Raw genomic sequence first — 18,297 nt, 5'->3', positions numbered from 1 at the left:
ATTTGATAAATTAACATTTTTATAATTTTTACACACAATAAATCAAGCTAACTCGAAGCTAATTGTGAATTACTCTCAACTGTCACAAGCAGGGGTGAAAACACACATTCAGCTGAAAGATGCCTTGCAGTTAATCGCTGCAGTTATGTTTGAGCCATGGCAGGCGTCAGAGCACACTCAGTGTGGGGCAGCAGAGGGGGTGGCAGGCAGACCCGTGCCAACACCTCCAGCGCAGGGGATCAAAGACGCTGCAGCTGGCGCACAGACAGAGCGGCAGCAACTCACTTCCCATCAAACTATCTTTTGCAACGTGGACCAGAGTCCACAAAAGATCAGAGTGGGGATAAAACATATCCAAAACATATTTTCAACGACACAAGGAAACAATAGAAGCTGCTGTCTTTATTAAATCTGTCAAAGTCAATCACATCCATGACATTTCCATTTCCTTTCTCAATGCTCAATGTGACGAACACAATTCAATCCTCTTTCAACTGTCTCATCCCTAATGAAGGTTGTATTATCTCAATGTATATTATTGGTGACTCATGTAGGGATTTAAGCATTCAACATAAGACATATGAAGAGACATGAATTAATCATGAGACGTGAAGTGAATCAAAAAGCTCTACAGCCATCAAGACTACTGCAATCACTATAAATAAGGTTTCTTGCTTGAATGAGGCTTTGGGGTCTAAGAAATTGGATTAAAGTGTTTACTTTTGCCACAAAATTATTCTGCGGATGGGGGGAGTTTGACATACGTCATAAGAAGCCATGTTTAGGTGTTAGGATGCTAGACGTCATAATCTTCGCTGAATAGTTGCCGCGTGTTATATTTAATTTAGTGCCAAAGGGGTAATGAAATAACAAAAATGTGTATGATTTAGAATGAATTAAAGCAAGGATCGGGGCAATCCATTTAGTCGGTGAGCTGGTTTTACTCAGACCTGGAATTTGCTTAAAAATGTCAACGTCTGCTGCAAGACTGGTGTCATTGTCAGGTCAAAATCACAGCTAATAGTGAATAAAGGATAACAAAGCTAATGTGTAGATCTTATTCAATCTGTTGAAAAGAACAGTGCAGATGTTGTGACTAGCTTTTAGTTAAAACATTAGGTGTGTCTTGTCTCTGCTGAGGAGCTTTGGAGCATCCGGGTGCAGTCTGACAGGAAACAAATGGCCCGGCTTTGGTCTCTGTTTACTATTTATCGCACCAGCATTTCTCTGAGGTATCAGAGGAGGGATTTGGTGCTTGTGTGTAATTGTGTTAGAGCCCTCCCACATGCTGTCCCCAAAGCATCTTCTGTCTCCTCTCCTAATCTATGCTGTTTGTCTCCAGATAAGTGATATCCTCCTCAGATTAGGATCTGGTGTCCCTGCCCTGCCCACCTGGAGGGAAAGGGTTCCCCAGTGCCTCTCTGTGTGGTGAAAGACGTATTTTTAGCTTCCTAATCCTTTTATAGTTTGGGCCGAAAACATCACCCGTTTCCATTAATTGTCCGAGGTAATCATGATACAAGGTGACAGAAAAAGTCCTTGTTTTAGCAGTTATGATGGAGCATTTCTTAGAGGGACTCTCCTGTTGCTCCTGAGGAGGCTGTGATTTGTAGGAGAGAGACAATTGTACATTTTATGGCCCTTCAGAACAAGAGCCATCTTACATAAAATTGGAAACACTGCATGGACCAAAGGTATCATGATTTTTTTTAATGGATTTTCAGTTCAACCTTTTGAACTGACTACTTCCCCAGAATGCTTTTTTTTACTAATCTCTTAATAAGCCAAACTGTGTTGAATAATGCACAATCCAGAGTCTATATAGACATGCTGGCGTGAGAACTGAGCTGCTGTAATCTTTGGCTTATTGGATGTTTCCTTCAGAACCTATAGTCTATCAGCATCATTTGTGCAGGGCCCAATATTTATTTCACTACCCTTAAAACAATCACTGTAACGATTCCCCAGGCACTTATCCACATGATACAACATGACAAGAAGAAGAATGTTACATCCTGTTTATTGTGTCAGGACTTTATGGCACCCTGTTACTGTAAGAGAAGTTAATTTAAACCCCCTGCAGAAATAAACAATGATCAAGAGTCGCATTATATGGCAGCTTAGACGCCTTTATCTCCCATTGAAATTAGATAGTGAGTTTTAGCCTCTTACAAATCTCATACATATTGTTTACTGACACTAGTTAGACATTATGTTCGCAGTGTATCCGATTTCAAACCATTGACAAGTGGTCTGTTGCTGGAGGTCTGTTATAGTAGACACACTTCCTTCATTGGATTAAGATGATCTGGAACAGGTTTGATGGAAATAGTTAAGCCTCATTATATGATAAAAGAAACCATTGCCAAAACTATTTGGCAAAGGCAAAAAGACACTCGGGGAAAAAGGTAAAACAATGATTATCCGCTTACACAGAAATGTACAGCTCTGGAAAAAATAAATTGAGACCACTCCAATTTTTTCCTAAATCTCGATCTCTACATGTTGGCAGCCATCACATTTCAGTGTCTGTTGAATTCCAACACAGAGAAATGCTGTCAAAAAATTAATTTCACTCAACCACATACCTACTGTATTTCCACAAATACATCTCTGCTGAAAACTACAAATGTAAAATTCCTTGAACATGTGATTAAGACGTTCCCTAATCTTTTCTGATCTTATCCAAAGTACTGTATATTTGGTTCTTTCGAGATCAAATTGCTCAACATCCTGTTGAGTCCAAGAGATCTGACAGCTTCGATTGACTGCCAGAACTTTTGCATCAAATTGTTTTTAGAGGGAAATAAGCCATGGAAACATCTAAGGCGCGGGGAAAGAGAGCTGCTTCAATGAGGTGCTGAAAAATAATAAATTCATATTCGAGCCAGAAAGAAAAGAAAACAGTATTCCCACTGCAGCCAGTTCGTAAACAAAGGCCAATTTTGTTTACCGCTTTTTAAATGTTTACAGAGTGGAGTTCTGGGATGAATGTTGAGCCGTCATTTCAACACTTGACGGAGTTATTAATCCTCTTCATATTTCTCTGATTCCCTTCAGCTCCAATAATAGCAAAATGTGCTGTGCTTCAATATTCTTTATTGTTCAATACTGCAGTGCATAATCACCACTGTTGTCATTCCATATGTTCTCACTGTCAGCAATCACTCAAGTGCCAAATCAAACGTAATGAAGACAACGAAAGAGATGAAAAATCTCTCAGACCAATTTCTGAATAAAATATCAGCATAGTAGCGGAAAATAAATTCATATAAGGATAAAAATGGCTTCCCCTCCACCAGATATGACTTTTATAACCACAGTAATCTGATTTTGAATGATTGTGAAATTATTATATACATACCATTTCAATAAATAGGTGTATTTAATATTAAATTAATGGTTCCTTACAAATATATGCTACATACAGGTACATTAAAATAAAAAGCACATCCATTCATTGTTTCAACAATGTCCATCAGCAATTTCAATAATGACAACAAAAATAGAAACACTATAAACTCGACAATGTTCATATGACTGCTGTGGATTTGAAGGCACTTCCTTGGCAACACAATGATCCCTCTTCCATTATGTTGGGACCTGGAACGAAATAAGAAAACGCTGAATTAGATCACAGTAAATATCTTTCTGCAATCTTTTAAAGCATGTGTTCAAGAGGAATACTGTCTGGTATTTTAAAAGACACATCTTAACATCCTCTATTCTAAGAGACTAGTGTCGTCAGTTTCTTAAGAGGGTCATTACTGGCCTGCCATTGCTGGATTTCCTCGATGTTATGCCGAAGCTCATTCAGGATGACTAAATAATGATATAATGAATCACTTTATATGCCTTTAAAAGCAGATAGTGATATACATTTGTCAGATTTCTCAGAACAGTAGAGATATTTTATCTGATTCACTTGCGAAACTGAATACCTGAGAATGTGTCAGCTACTTCAGCTTTTATACTCACCAGAAATCTTATACTGTGAAAAACTGAAATGGCCACCTGTGTAGATGAACGTTTTGCAGTAATCTCTCTCCAGCTTGACCTACTAAAGGTCAGATCTGCTGTCATCCTAACAAAGGGATGAAGGGGACTACGTCTAAAATGACTGCAGGCAATAGTCTGAGTCCTAGCCTCTTAAAAGGTGTTAAGGTTAAGTGTGTCTAACGGAAGCATGTAGGAATATTTTTGACACTCACAGTTGACCTTTAATTCTTTTAAATAACCATCAATTATAAATAGTAAATTGATAGCTTTACTGTTAACAAAGACATTCTGATAAACAATGTTTACTTATTATTATTATTAAAGTTATAATTAATGGTATTTTAACAGATGACTGTTGCACACAACATTTAAACATAAACATAAATTCAATTTTGTTAATGATTAGCAAATGTTTTGATAACCCCTTTAAGACATTGTAGTTAAAACATTACAACGCTTATTGGAGCAGATATTTGGTATGGGTTTGCAAATCATTCAATAATCATCAACAAATCCTAAATATAGCATATTTAATGCTATAATGTTTGCAATAGTAAACTGTTAATCGTTTACAAATGTAATCAGAATGTAATTGTTATCTTCAGAGCTATGATACAATTATTTCTAATTATTTCAAATCACACAAAAAAAATGATAGAACAGCAAAATCATACCATTAAATACGTATTAAACATTATTGGGATTAAGTTAATTGTTTGTTAACAGTCAAATAAATCTTGAGTAATTCATTTATTTACACTTTGTACTTTGACACTTTAAAAGATGTTGACAAGTTATTAGAGTGAACTAATCCCCACCCAGGAAGAGAAAAACACTTTTACTCACATGCAACATCTACGATTGCATGCAGAGAGGACTCATTGCTAATCGTGTTAGCAATCTTGCACATCTTTTGTAATCTGAAAAAAGACATTGGAGAGAAGCCACAAAAATATTATTATTATTTTTATCATACCACCTTGTAATTAAAGCAACACAATATAATTTCCCTCTCTAAATAGCTGGATTCTTCAGGAAAACCACCTTAAACGTACTAATTCAGCTGTAAACAATGATACAGGTCATAACTGAGTTTTTAAAATAATGCACTTACACTTAAAATGTCATTCAAATGGAGGGAAATGTTCAAATCAATAAAAAAGACATATGACAGTACTGACGTCAGAGGTTGAGCAATATACAGTTCAAGTTGCAATGTGAATTTGACGGAGCAGCTCTGCATGCAAAACACACAATCACTGGTTTTTCTCATATCATCAGTAATATTATCATGATTAAATGAACCATGTATTATAAAATACTCTACGTCATTCCAGTCTAACAAATGAATCCTGACCATGTCCACACTGTCTCCTTGTCTGACTAAAACTGAACTACCTACCGTATGTCGCAGCAGGATATTATTATGCTTTAAGTCTGACTTGATGCTTACATGACTGCCTCACAGATGCACGACAAGATGAGCTTCTCTCTTTTATTTACTCTGTCCACAATAAAGGCAAGTGTAACCAAACAGATATCCATCTGTCACTGGGGAGCATTGTCTGCAATCATTTTCTGATGTTTTATTGACGTCATCTGCTTAATTCCCAGATGTGAACATCCCAGAAAGAAGGATTGCTCCATCAGTATGCTAACTGTGGTTATAGCTCTGGGTGCTTCTGCATCAGTGGTTCCCAACCTAGGGTTTTGGGTGACTTCAAGGGGTTGCAATGCATGGTAAAACATATTTTAAAAAGCAACTTTTTGGTTGAGCTTCTTGCAAATCACAGAAATATGCAACCTGTGGTAATTGGTCAATAAGCAACAATTGTAATATGTAAAACAGCTGGGAATCACTGATCATTTTGTTTTAGATCCATATTCATTTTGACAGAGCATTAATATGATATTTTAAATGTTGCACAGCCAGTCAGGCCTGACTGCATTCAGTAGAAACAAATGTCAGTATTGAACATTAATCTGCATGTCAAAATGGTTTTCAAGGTCTTTAAAACTTGATTCTAAAATGTTCTAAAAGTATTTATGACTAAAAATGCCAAAAGTCAAGAGTTAAAGTTGAGAAAAAACATCAACTTTGAATTTTCTTGCATTGTTTAGCACTCAAAAACTCAGCTAGTCTGCTCCATCAGGACATTGTAGGCATGGCTCAACCAACTGTGATCACATCTTGATTAAAATATTGCTAAATACTGATCGATGTGTGGAAGTACGTCACATTTTCAACCTTTTTTCAGTGAAGCACCACCCATTTAAAACCAGTAAGATGAGCACAACAAGAAAGAAACAAACCCCCCACCCAACTCAGTAAAACATAACAAATACTGTTCCAACAATGGCAACAACAAAAACAAATCATATGAGAACCACTCACAGTAAAAATCTGATTGAAAAAAAGCAGAAAACATTTGCTCTTGGAGTACATTTTAAACACGAGAGGAAAAAAAGCATACGTACATGCTGGTCTTGAGCAATCCCTTGTGTTGTGATAAAGTCTATGAAAGTGTGTTCTGCACTCCGACGAGAACTTGACTGGTCCTGCTTAATAGAAAAGGTCTTATCAGGCAACATGAAACATATTTCAAGGGCTTTCTTTTCCTTCCTCTCTATCTAATCTGCTTGTACTGCATAACAAATTCTCAGTTAGGTGCATTTGTGTGTGATCCACAGTGTGCAGTACACTATCGCAGACATGGTTAAGGAGTCAGGGTTCAACTGGACTGAGTGAACAGAGGACTTGAGTCTTAAGATATAATCACCTCTAAGAGTTTCTGAACCAACATTTAAACTTTCTGATTTTCACACCAATAATGAAGTCTACTCACAGGACCTGATACAAATAATCAGCTTAACCTTGCACTGGCTTCAACTTAATTCTGTCGGCTTTAGACCATGTGCTGTTTCTCTGCACTGCTGCCCTATAGCTAATACCAAACCTCTTTCTGACCCACAGCAGTTCCAGTGTTAATGAACCTCCCACTACCTAAGCATACTGTATGTTGTTTGTTGTCCTACAGGAATTATTTTCTAAAAAGGGCAACCTATGAACTAAGAACTTCCAGCCAAAAATTGCACAGGAAACGTGCCAACTATGCTCTGAAAGGTTTGTTAGATAAAATAGTTTTGCAATGTCTGGAAAGGACGTCAGTGAAATGCAATCAAGGTTGAAACTTTACCCTCATTATGCTGTTTGCGATTGTGATTTTCTTACCTGTGAAATGCTGAATGAATTTTCCTTTCATGTTTACATCTCTAGGAACAATTTCTGGGAAAGAAAATCACTGTTAGCTTGTCAATCAACAATCATTTTACAACAAGTGAGAACTTAAAATAGTCACACAGTCGTTATGATGACGATGCTTGTCATTGTCAATGTCACTGGTGTCGGTCGGGGTATTTCATGGGTAATGGTAACCCCCACCCCACCCCCCCTCTTTTCAACACAAAATCCATATTGGCAACTCTAACAAGCTAAAGAGATTATTGTTTGGGAGTTTAATGCTTATCAGAATAAATCCATGCATCCATACAGTGCTGACATTAAATTATCCCCCAGACCATTGTAGTGCTGTAACTGTATGAAAGAGAACTATTTGGCCAATTAAAAAACTAGCAAAGGATTTTTTGGAAATGTATTTAAACTCCAAATAATCAAGGCAACCAAGCCAAATGAAAAAGGACAAACACACCTATAGGAAACTCGATAGATTTGATTGTTCTAAAAAGAGATGTAGACATGGGCCATTAAGCCAAAACCAAAAGACCAAGATGTGAACATTGAAAGTGGCAGCCTGGGTACACAAAGCCAGTTAATGTGATTTGTACTTTATGAGTTTATTGGTATTTTACCGGGCATTAATAAATGCACGTCAACAAGAATTATATATAAAAGGTCAAGGGTGCCAGGCTAAAGCTGAAATATTGTGGCGTACCAGTGAAACGAGAAACCGTAACAGATAAAACCGATTGTGAAATAAACGGTTCCCTGTTATTCTCTGTGTACAATCAAGATGTCATTCTGAAGACACAGCAATGGCTTCTGAGTAACACGCAAAACCAACTACAGGGTGAACACATCAGTGGGTTTACAGATGTTTCTCCTTCCCCCTCATTGTGTTCAAAACATCTATCATTGCGTGACCATGGATCTTTTGGAAGTGTCACACGCACCAGTTGCTAATATGCAGCTTTTAATATGCTCAAAAGATAAATTCCATCCAGTCACTGGTCTGAGAAAGGTACTTTTCCAATTGCATAAGCTGGGGCAGAGACTTTGAGCTTTACAATGCCTGTGCAACCTCTCGAAACATGATCTAATGGACAGTGATGGAAGAGAGTATCTGAGGTTGCAGATAAACAACACACCATGTTCACTTGGCTCTTATTAAACTCACATACCAGTGAGGCACAAACCTAGACTATCTCCTAAACTTGATCTGTTGCAGCCATATAAAGTGACTTTCTCTTTATTACAGTCTGATTTGGGAAAGCATTCTGTCTTGCATCTCCGATAATTGAAGATGTATGTATCAAAGATGCACTTTACTGGCTTCATTCCAGTCCGGACATAATGTTTTATTTGAGCCAATAAAGAGGATTTTTTTCAGATGCATCTCTACAACTAGGAATGTCAGGAGAAATAAACAAGATTCAATTTTAGTGAGAATAATATTGATCATTTATTTAGGTAGAAGCTGGAATCAGTAACTTGGACTGGCCGGCTCTAAAGTCTCCTCACAGTCTAAAGGAGGGGCTTTGATACTGAGCTGTAAATTACATGAATGTGACTCAACCACAGTCTCGTCTCTCGGCTGTGTCTGATATGTCTCGCGGAGATGCTTGCGATTGGAGACGCTTTCTGGGACGTCACAGTGTGTTTGTGTGCGTGCGTGGGTGGTCATCATTCTTGTTCGAGATTTCACAATGAATCACACTGAATGAATCATTCACAAGTTCGGTGCAACGATGCTCCTCCTACATGAGTACCTATAGTACCTATCCACGTATCTGTCCATCAATCACTTGCAATGTGCAATGTGTCCAAGACAGTGGTGAAAATGTATCTCGTAGTAATTATAACACCAAGTATGACACATTGGACATGGCTAAGATAAAGACAAAGCCAGCCTATATTACATGCGTAGTTGGACCTTTTAAGACTGAAGGATCTGAGCAATGGATGCTGTCTTTTAAGCACATTCTTGCAAAATAACATTTATAACTTGGCAAAACTTATTTTATGCTGTATTAATCTTGAATTAACATGCATGCACCACGTCAACCGACTTCTAAATAAGATGTACAGACAAATGACAGCTGTCTCCCACAGTAAAATGGGGATTATACTTTCATGATCAGGTCCTAAAAATAAATCTTATCAGCTTACCTATGAGTCTACTGTTATCCAGCCTAGGAACGTAGAAAGGCTTTTCACGGGAGGTGGACTTCATGTCTTGTGCTGAAGTGAAGAGTCCACTGCTACAGCGTCTGGAGACGGTTTTGTCCCGTTGCTGGCTTTCTCTGATAACCTGTAAGATTAGATCCAACAGGGTCCTTCTTTCTTTCTGCTTGACGACCTTGCTGTCCATACACTGGCCCGAGGTGATGAGCAGAAAGAATATAGTAAACAGAATGTGCCATTTCCTCTCCACCTGCATGACTTCACTGTCTGGAAACAAGAGCAAATAAGTTGTGTTACACATGCTTTCTATTGAGTCTGTTTAAATATTTTTAAATAAAAACACTAAATGATAGCAGTACACTTTGTCTTAACACCAGACTTATCAGGATTGCTTGCCTTTAGAAATGTCTCACATCTTTACAATTAAAAAAAAAAATGTTAGAGGTTACATACAAACAAGTGGAATGAATCACCAGACATTATGTAATGTAATCTACTTAGGCAACAGTGAAGGGGAAAGTAATAAAGTGAATGTAACTTTAGACTTACTAGTTTAGGAGGTAAAGTTGCTTATGTCCTGGAGAGTGGACACAGTTGTCTTCAGCAAAATCCTTCCAGGCGTTGTCTGAGGTCCGGACAGGAGAGAGAGAGAGAGTACAGCCGGCAGATTGTGCTCACCGTCTTTCTTGAAATAACGCGTCCCTATTTATACGAGGAGCCACCTTCTTGAAGGTAATACAATCGATTTCGTGTGGGTGGCAAAGCAATGTTGACATCTTTGGTGCAATTTCATCCAGTGGCATTCGCTACTGGCATGCACCCCTCCTTTACGCACCAAAACATCACTAGTTGTAGTTTTAGATAAATATTGAGCTCAAAATAAAAATACGTTTTACAGACAGAATAATGATTTAAAACCTAAAAAAATACTCCCAGTAACAAATCCATTGAAAAAAAGACCGTGGCGCAGGAGCGCGCAGGAAAGTAGTTTTCCAGAGGAGCAACTTGTTGGATGTTGGAGTCAGAGAAGAGAAGAATATGTGGCCTGTAAGCTTCTGGCTGACCTGACAGCGTGTCGATGTTTTTGCTCACCGATCTCCAAGTCTTGTGACCGCCTAAGCGCGGCAGAGAATGCGCCTCCACGAGCCCCCATCCGGCACCTATACATCCTTATAGTTGGAATGAGCTTTAAAAATAAATTGAGATTTGAATGTAAATATGTTTAAAAATGAGTCAAAGAATCTACTGCTGACTTTGCACGCCCTACTTTTATAGTGAATCAATCAAATTAAAGGATTTATTTAATAATACATTCATGAAGTCTGCAATTTGTTTTATATTCTGTCACTTAGACTATAGTCGTCATATAAATGAGGCTATACGTCTGCCGAGTCGAGCTGATATACACCGATCGCATTAACATTTTGCGAGCAAACAATTGAAGCAGGCAAGGCTATAGCCTATTAGAATAAAAACTCATCTTTACTGCCTTTTTTTTTTTGTATCCAAAGAAAAAAGGACGCTGTCTCACTTGTTGCACAGTTTAAAGAGTTTACGTAGTTCTAAAAGGCTTTTGGCCTATTTAAACAAAGTGTTATTTTCTTCGGTGATTTCTTTTAATAAAATCAGTTAGTAGACCCAGAGGTGAATTAATATCGTTTTTGTAATAACGGTCACATGATCAGCTTCCGCCTCCGGAGTGACTGTCACCATGGAGACGGACCAAGCAGCAGGTCAACTTGGGAAAACTGTCCTAATGTTTGATTCTATTTAACTAAATTAGTTAAGTTGTTCGGTTATTAAGAAACATTGGAAACATTTTTCTCTCCCTGGAGCCAGAGACATGTCTCAAAGGTAAACAAAACCCCATTGTTGCTGTACATTTGCTGGCTAATGCGTAATTTACCTTTAGCTTATGAAATGTAACTGAAGCTAACGTTAGCTAGATGTTTTCATGCTAACAAAGATAGCAAAGTTTAGTGACTCAAAGGGGAACCGCCAGTGCTGTGCATAACACGTAAACAATACAATACTTAGTGGTGGAAGAAGTACTCAGATATGTTAAGCAAAAGTAGAAATACCAGACTGTAAAAATACTATGTGACTAAGTTAAAGTCCAGTAGTGGTGGCATAAGAATATACTTAGAAGTACCCAAAGTAAAACTACTTATTGTGCGTAATGTTCAATTTTAGAATCATATACTATTTATATTATTATTTTGTAATGCATTAATGTGTTCATGACAGCAAGTAAAGGTGGAGCTACGTTTAATTACTTTGTATACTGCTACTGCATATCTTATCATTTTATAATCATAATGTATTTATGAGTTTAGTTATATGTTGTTTTAGCTAATAATCTGAATCTGTAAAGTAACTAGTTAGGTACAGGTATTAGTGCAGCAAGCACTCAAAATATTAACATTGACACGTGCTGTTTGGGCAGTGATGTTGCATGGCTTTGTTTTGGAGTGAGTTACTTGGCAGATTAAGATTATGAATAAAAAATGTAATTAAACTAAAACAACATGATGTATTATAATAGATTAAGATACATAGTGGTAAATAAAGTAATCAAATGTAGCTCTACATTGATACAAAATATCTATTACTGACCATTTGTACTTTTATCTTTGGTAATTATTTTTCTGCTAATAATTATGTAATTTTTTACATTAAATTCAATGCAGAACTGTTACTTCTAAAATAGTATGATTACATTAAGGTCTTGCTATTCTTACATCAGTAAAACTTCTTAGTACTTTTTACACTATGTAGTACATAGTAAAGAACAGCTTTATTGTAAGACCAATGTGTGATGACCCTGATGAAGGCCACCAGCTGAGACGTGTCGGCCTTACACTAAGGTTGTTCTGTATCCTACAAGTGTTGCATGACTCTTTGACCTCTTCAGACTTTTCCCCTTATCCTTGCACCTTGAAGGTTGGTGAAGTTTTAATTATTTTTCTATGAACAAGGTATGGGCCTTTCTTGACTATCACTCAACTCCCAAGTACCATTGTTCCAGTCTCAGCTAATCAGATTGTTTCCACTGTTCCAGGGGATACAGCGAGCTGTGGGCCGACGCTCAGTTAGCGTTGAGCCGCCTGCTAACTGAGGAGCTGCCTGCTGAGCCCGCCCGCCCAGAGAAGGACAGGGTGGTGTTCTTCCAGCGTCTGGCCATGCTCTATGTGCGCTACATCCAAATCTTCAGACAGCTGGAGGAGGTCTATGACCAGGTGGTCCACCCTCAGAAGAGACGAGTTGTTCGGGCGATTCTCGATGGTGTGATCGGGAGGGTGTTAGAGCTGAAAAATGAAATGGTGGAGAAAGAGTTCTCAGAGTACCACTACATGGATGATGTCCTTCATGATTTAAAGCTTACACCTGTGAGTTTCAAGAGCAAGTATAATGAAAATTAGATTCTGATAAACCCAAACTAAATTATATTGACATATCAGCAGCAGGCATTGGCTATATGTTTGATTACCCTTCAATAATGAAATAACTCAACAGCTTTTTCCTTTGTCGCCACCCTAGGAAGACCTTGAGATCCCCATCCCTCGCTATTTCCTCAGGGAACGCAACAAGGAACTCCAAGAACGAAAAAAGATGCTGACAGAAATTCTTAAATTGGTGGAGGTTACTAAAAGCCCAGAAGTGAGTTAAAAAAAACTAGCCACATCTAAATTAAAGCCTGTACTTGATATTCTTTGACATCATTCATTTTGTAACAAAATGGGAAAGTAGGATAAAAGTTAAACAAACACAGGTTTTAACTTCACAACAAAAATGCCTTTAAATTATTTGTTACATTTATTAAGGATAAGCAGAAAAATGTTATAACTATGTTGTCCTCACAGCCCTTGATGGCCAAGGACATGAGTCAGGAGAAGGCCATTAAGATCATTCAAGTGGCAGAGAGGGCCCGACAAGGACGCCTGAGGGCCAAGTTGAATGAAGAGAGCAGGAACATGAACAGGATGTACAGGACCAAGGAACCTGGGACAGACGCCATTGAGTCGGCCACAGTCTGCATACAGAAGGTGCTCCATCATCAACATAATCCCACGTGCCTCTGTCTGTCCTCCCTCATGCTCAAAGATTTGTTGAATTTGATTTGCAGGTGTGGAGGGGCTACATGCAGAGGAAGAGGACAAAGATTGTTCGGGAAGAAGAAATGATTTTTCTGGGAATGGTGAGTTAAATCGGCCATCCATTTTACTCGTTGTCTTAAACTTCAAAAATGGATCCACAACTTTTTTACAAAGCTACCGCTGTTTCTAATAATATGATCTAAGAGGTCATTGGTGTCTATTCTTTAAGACATTATGTCATCCTTTATGTTTAAAATAAAGTTAAATCTAAAACAGTTTTGTGTTTAAAAACAAAGGAGCCGCTTTATCGTTAAAGCTGTATTGCAGTATTCCTTGTTGTACTTCAGTAGGAATAATATTCAGCTCAATCAAGTGACTTTTTTTCTTTCATAAGTCTTTTTGAGATGTTTAATGTGTAAAGTATGTGTGTTCATGTTTATGTTAGGCCATGGATCCAAAATACCAGGTGCCCTGCCCCACAGAAATCGCTGCCCAGTCCAGTGAGGCTAGCACAAAGATCAAACAGGAGGAGCACAACGAGGACTACCAGAAGTCTTTAGTGTCCGTCACAAACCAACTACGAGATGTAGAGGGCTATGACATCAGCAAGACCATGAAAGAGCAGATCCGACAGTGGTTCATTGAATGCCGGTAAGGTGAAGGCTGTTTCATTGTTGTTATTTCAGTGAAGCATTTCAACACTAACTAAATCAAATAGCTGTGTTTCTTTTGAAATAGTGATACCACAGGGTCGTTTCCAGACTTCCCCGAAGAAGAGGACGGAGGCTCAGCCCTCATTTTTGCTGAAAAGAACCCTCAGCAGGTGAAAAACACCCGAAAAGTAGGATTCATTGCCTACTTTTTTACAGTTGGAAGAAGGTGAATTATGTTTGCTGTGCACATATCTTTCAGTTAATGGAGGAAATTGCTGCAAAGGAAGATGATGAATCCGACAACAAACCAAAGGGGAAGGAGGAGAAGAAGGAAAAGGGGAAAAAGGGAAAGGATGATGAGGATGTAAGGCTCCATATTTTATGGATTACTATAATAATTAGTATATCAGCCGTTTTCCTGAACCACTGTACTGTATTATGAACCACAGGAAGAGGAGGCAGGGCTGAAGATGATGCCTTCGGCTTTTCTGTCAGACTTGGAAATGGAAAACAAAATCTTTGAAGGTATGTTTAAATGAAAAAAAAGTCAAGATTTTATGACGTATTTGGTATGAATATTGTTATTTATAGTTATGTAACAGTCAAAATAAACCTCAAATTGAATGTTTCTCATCCTAAGGTTTTTGGAAAAACCGAAATGAGACCAGAAACTTCAGCCAGAGGCACGAGGTGGAGCTGATCAAGGAGGAAAGGAGGAAAATGATTGAGGAAGAGATTCGAGTGAAGGTGATGCTGTCTACAGAAAACAAACACATGTTAGGAATTGAACAACAAAACTTAACACGGCACCACCTGTAGCTGCACTCTCTGGTCTCTTCTGCTTCTAACAGGTGGATGAGCAGATGAGACAAGAGCTGGCTGATTGGAAGCTAGCTGTGGATAAAGACAAGGGTGGGAAAACCAAAGCCAATGCTAAGGTAATAAGTGAGAGAAAATCCACCAAACGTCTGGAAGGGCTGGTCACAGTTTATAATGATTACCCTGAGCTGTCTACCAATGATTTTCACCACAGAAAAAGAAAGGATCTAAGAGTGGGAAGAAGAAGAAAAAGGAGAAAGATTTAACAGCTGACAGGTGAGGTCACACATGATGCACATATGAAAAAAAATGTCAGTATAGAAGTGAGTCCATATAAAGCCCACTATTAGTCAGTGCTTGTTTAAACTGTTGCTTTGTTTATTCCCGTCTTCTAGGACTCTGGAGTCTCTGTGTCAGGAGCTGGTGGAGCAGGGCTTGTTGAAACAGGCTAATAACGTTAGGCTGCAGGATTACATGGGTAAGTCTTTGTTTATTGTTTATAAAACTGGTTATTGAGATCTCTCTTTGTGTTAGACTTATCATCATAAATGTACGTGAGCTATAAATCCGATTGCAATCAACGAAACAAAGTACAGCGCTTACACTTTGAAACTGTAAACGTCACTAGAAATGATTTAGTGGTGATGTGTCACCCTCTTCTGGTTTCGGCTTGCCACAACACTATGATCACAATGAAAGAAAATGTATTTGAATGCCTTACTTGCAGTGTTTAATAACTCTTTAACTAACAGTCGATCCTTTTTGTCACCTAGGTGATTACAGCTACCTTGGGACCACACTCAGGCAAAATGACATCGAGCCCATGCCATCACTGTCAGATGTGCGGCAGGTCTTATCTCTATATGCTGTTTTACCATTAGGTATGAAGCTGTATTCAATTCAACATTAAATGAATATGATGATTGTCTCTGGTTTGATTATAAGGTGTGTGTTGTTGCAGGCTCTCAGTATGTTCATGAGAAGGCTCCTCTGATAAAGGCCATCCTACTGGCAGGGCCCGCAGGAGTGGGTAAGAAGATGTTGATCCATGCAATCTGCCAGGAGACGGGAGCCAACCTGTTCGATCTGTCCCCACTGAACACGGCAGGGAAGTACCCGGGCAAGAGTGGCCTCGCCATGATGCTCCACATGGTGTTCAAGGTAACAGCGGGATGTGAAAGAACCATTACATTACATGTTACTTTTTAGACGCTTTTATCCAAAGCGACTTACATACTCAATACTGTGGGCAATCCCCACAGGAGCAATTTGGGGTGAAGTGTCTTGTCCAGGGACACAACAGACATGCTGACTGCAGTGGGGTTTGAACCTGTGCTCCCCTGATCCGAACACCAACGCACTAGTCCACTGCGCCACAGCCTCCCATGATTAACATTTAAGTTTGTAATGATAGTGGTTATTTTATTTCAAGAACTGCTGTGAGGTATTCTTTCCATTTAATTCATAATTCTTGACTACACATTTGCAGCAATAACTCACAAGACGTACAGTATATGTAAGAATTCATCCATTATGGCTAAGTACTCTGAGAAATATAACCTAAAAAAGGGGACATTTCTACTGCCATTATTTCTGGAATGTGGAGCAGTATGTTGTCGTTTTGTAGCACTATTGGTGAAGTTTAATATTTTATGGTGAATTTGGTGGAGCATGAGTTTATTTGCAGTATTGTCTCTAAAGCAGTTTTTTTATGACCATCTCTGCGTAGGTTGCAAGATTGCTGCAACCTTCAGTAATATGGATCGAAGACGCAGAGAAAATGTTCTACAAGAAGGTTCCCAAGGAAGAAAAAGAGGTATTTCTGAGCCGGACAAAACTCTGAACAGCATTATCAAATGAAATGTTTCAGTTTTCAATTTGCATGGTCATTCGAAACATTTTTGTTTGTCTTCTCAGTTAGATCCCAAGCGCTTGAAGAAAGACCTGCCAAAGTCTCTGAAGTTGATCAAAGGGGAGGATCGTGTTCTGATAGTGGGAACATCCACAGACCCGCTGAATGCCGACATCAAGTCACTTTGTAAAATGTACAGCAAGATCATTCTCATCCCAAGACCGGACTACGGCTCAAGATGCAGTAAGAATTTACACATTTTGGTAGCGCTTGAGTTTTGGTTGTTGGAGAATTTACCTTTCAATCCATTTGCCTTCAGTCCTGTGGAACCGACTGATTAGGAAGCAGGGCGGGGATGTGACCAGGGCGCTGGACCTCGGCTCTCTTGCGAAGATTTCTGATGGCTACACACCCGGTCACATGGTCCAGGTGATCCAGAGCATCGTCACCAAGCGCCGCACCCTGCAGCAGGCCAACAGACCGCTGACGGCCGCAGAGTTTGTGGCTCCACTAGCCAAGATTGACCCTGTGTTTCAGGAGGAAGAAGAGGCCCTCAAGGTCAGTGCATATACCATATTTTGCACAATTATAATGGCTTTGTTGTAAATGAATGTCGTTTTTTGTTTCTCTTGTTTGTGTATCATCAGAACTGGTATGCAAAGACCCCTCTGGGAAAGAAGAGGATTAAAGCTGCGACAGGAAAGGAAGAAGAGGAGGCACCAGTCGAAGGCAAAGATGCAAAAAAGAAAGGGAAAAAATAAGTTTAACATGTTTTTGACACAACTGAATGTAGTAACATATTTTTTAAGCTTGTATGTGAATTGCCCTCTGACGACTGTCCCATTTACTTTGTTCTAAATGAATTAAAATAATGCAAAATAAGTCATTTTCTCTTTGTTGCGTCATTAATTGGGGCTGCATGCTACGCATTTGACTGTGCTTTAAAAAGGTTTTCTTAAGTACAATTAGTATTTCCACTCTGTAAAAATAAAATGTTTAGGTTGCATTTAAAATCTACTTAAGTATTAGCATCAAAATATACCAATAAAAAGTATACATACATTATGCAGAATAGTCCATTTCAGGTCATATTTATTTTAAAACTCACTAACATCCCACATAAACACTGTCCATTGTAGTGATACATTTTGATATACAAATTGAGACACTGGCTCACATTACTATGGAAGACTAAAGCAATTATAATAAATAAATGACTTAATAAAAATGTTAAGAAAGTAATGTAAAAAGTCTGAGTCATCAAATAAATGCAAGTTAATTTGAAAAACACTTTTGTATTTCTTAATATATTATTTTCTGTTTACATTTATTTCTGTATTTCATTTATGAATAACTCGATATATATTCAAACAAATAAAGTGAATCAAACTTAACCTGCATTTTATTTGAGTTTACCACGACCAATAGTGTGAGAGATGCTTTTAAATATAGCTC

General features: G+C 38.4%; 2 protein-coding genes across 2 annotated transcripts; one reads left to right on the top strand and one right to left on the bottom strand.

Moving 5' to 3' along the window:
- Window positions 1-3,147: 3,147 nt before the first annotated feature.
- alkal1 (ALK and LTK ligand 1) lies at window positions 3,148-10,246 on the bottom strand. The gene is made up of 6 exons (XM_034146700.1): window positions 9,971-10,246; window positions 9,407-9,688; window positions 7,232-7,285; window positions 6,478-6,561; window positions 4,846-4,919; window positions 3,148-3,603 (listed from the first exon to the last, which is right to left on the bottom strand). Exons 2-5 carry the CDS (start codon window positions 9,675-9,677, stop codon window positions 4,855-4,857), a joined length of 474 nt encoding a protein of 157 aa, XP_034002591.1. The 5' UTR covers window positions 9,678-9,688; window positions 9,971-10,246; the 3' UTR covers window positions 3,148-3,603; window positions 4,846-4,854.
- A 764-nt stretch (window positions 10,247-11,010) lies between these two features.
- zgc:153738 (uncharacterized protein LOC558115 homolog) lies at window positions 11,011-17,705 on the top strand. The gene is made up of 19 exons (XM_034146698.1): window positions 11,011-11,275; window positions 12,483-12,810; window positions 12,962-13,081; window positions 13,285-13,467; window positions 13,548-13,619; window positions 13,964-14,169; window positions 14,257-14,341; window positions 14,431-14,535; window positions 14,621-14,696; window positions 14,812-14,918; window positions 15,023-15,109; window positions 15,205-15,266; window positions 15,386-15,468; window positions 15,764-15,871; window positions 15,952-16,151; window positions 16,720-16,806; window positions 16,908-17,085; window positions 17,162-17,400; window positions 17,490-17,705. The coding sequence occupies exons 1-19, from the start codon at window positions 11,265-11,267 to the stop codon at window positions 17,601-17,603; spliced, it is 2,451 nt and encodes an 816-aa protein (XP_034002589.1). The 5' UTR covers window positions 11,011-11,264; the 3' UTR covers window positions 17,604-17,705.
- The last annotated feature ends 592 nt before the right edge of the window (window positions 17,706-18,297 follow it).

This window comes from Trematomus bernacchii, unplaced genomic scaffold, assembly GCF_902827165.1.
Source record: "Trematomus bernacchii unplaced genomic scaffold, fTreBer1.1, whole genome shotgun sequence".
Taxonomy (NCBI): Eukaryota; Metazoa; Chordata; class Actinopteri; order Perciformes; family Nototheniidae; genus Trematomus; species Trematomus bernacchii.
Note: the sequence above shows the minus strand (reverse complement) of the source record. Positions and strands in the feature narration are given on the sequence as shown.

Excerpts from the sequence above, each read along its gene's own strand:
- alkal1 (XM_034146700.1), bottom strand. The coding sequence starts at position 9,677 with ATGCAGGTGGAGAGGAAATGGCACATTCTGTTTACTATATTCTTTCTG. Across the intron at positions 6,562-7,231 it reads ATTCATTCAGCATTTCACAG|CAGGACCAGTCAAGTTCTCG; the intron begins GTAAGAAAATCA and ends TTTTCTATTAAG. Across the intron at positions 4,920-6,477 it reads GGATTGCTCAAGACCAGCAT|ATTACAAAAGATGTGCAAGA; the intron begins GTACGTATGCTT and ends GTCTTTTTTCAG.
- zgc:153738 (XM_034146698.1), top strand. Across the intron at positions 14,536-14,620 it reads AGGGAAAGGATGATGAGGAT|GAAGAGGAGGCAGGGCTGAA; the intron begins GTAAGGCTCCAT and ends TATGAACCACAG. Across the intron at positions 14,697-14,811 it reads GGAAAACAAAATCTTTGAAG|GTTTTTGGAAAAACCGAAAT; the intron begins GTATGTTTAAAT and ends TCTCATCCTAAG.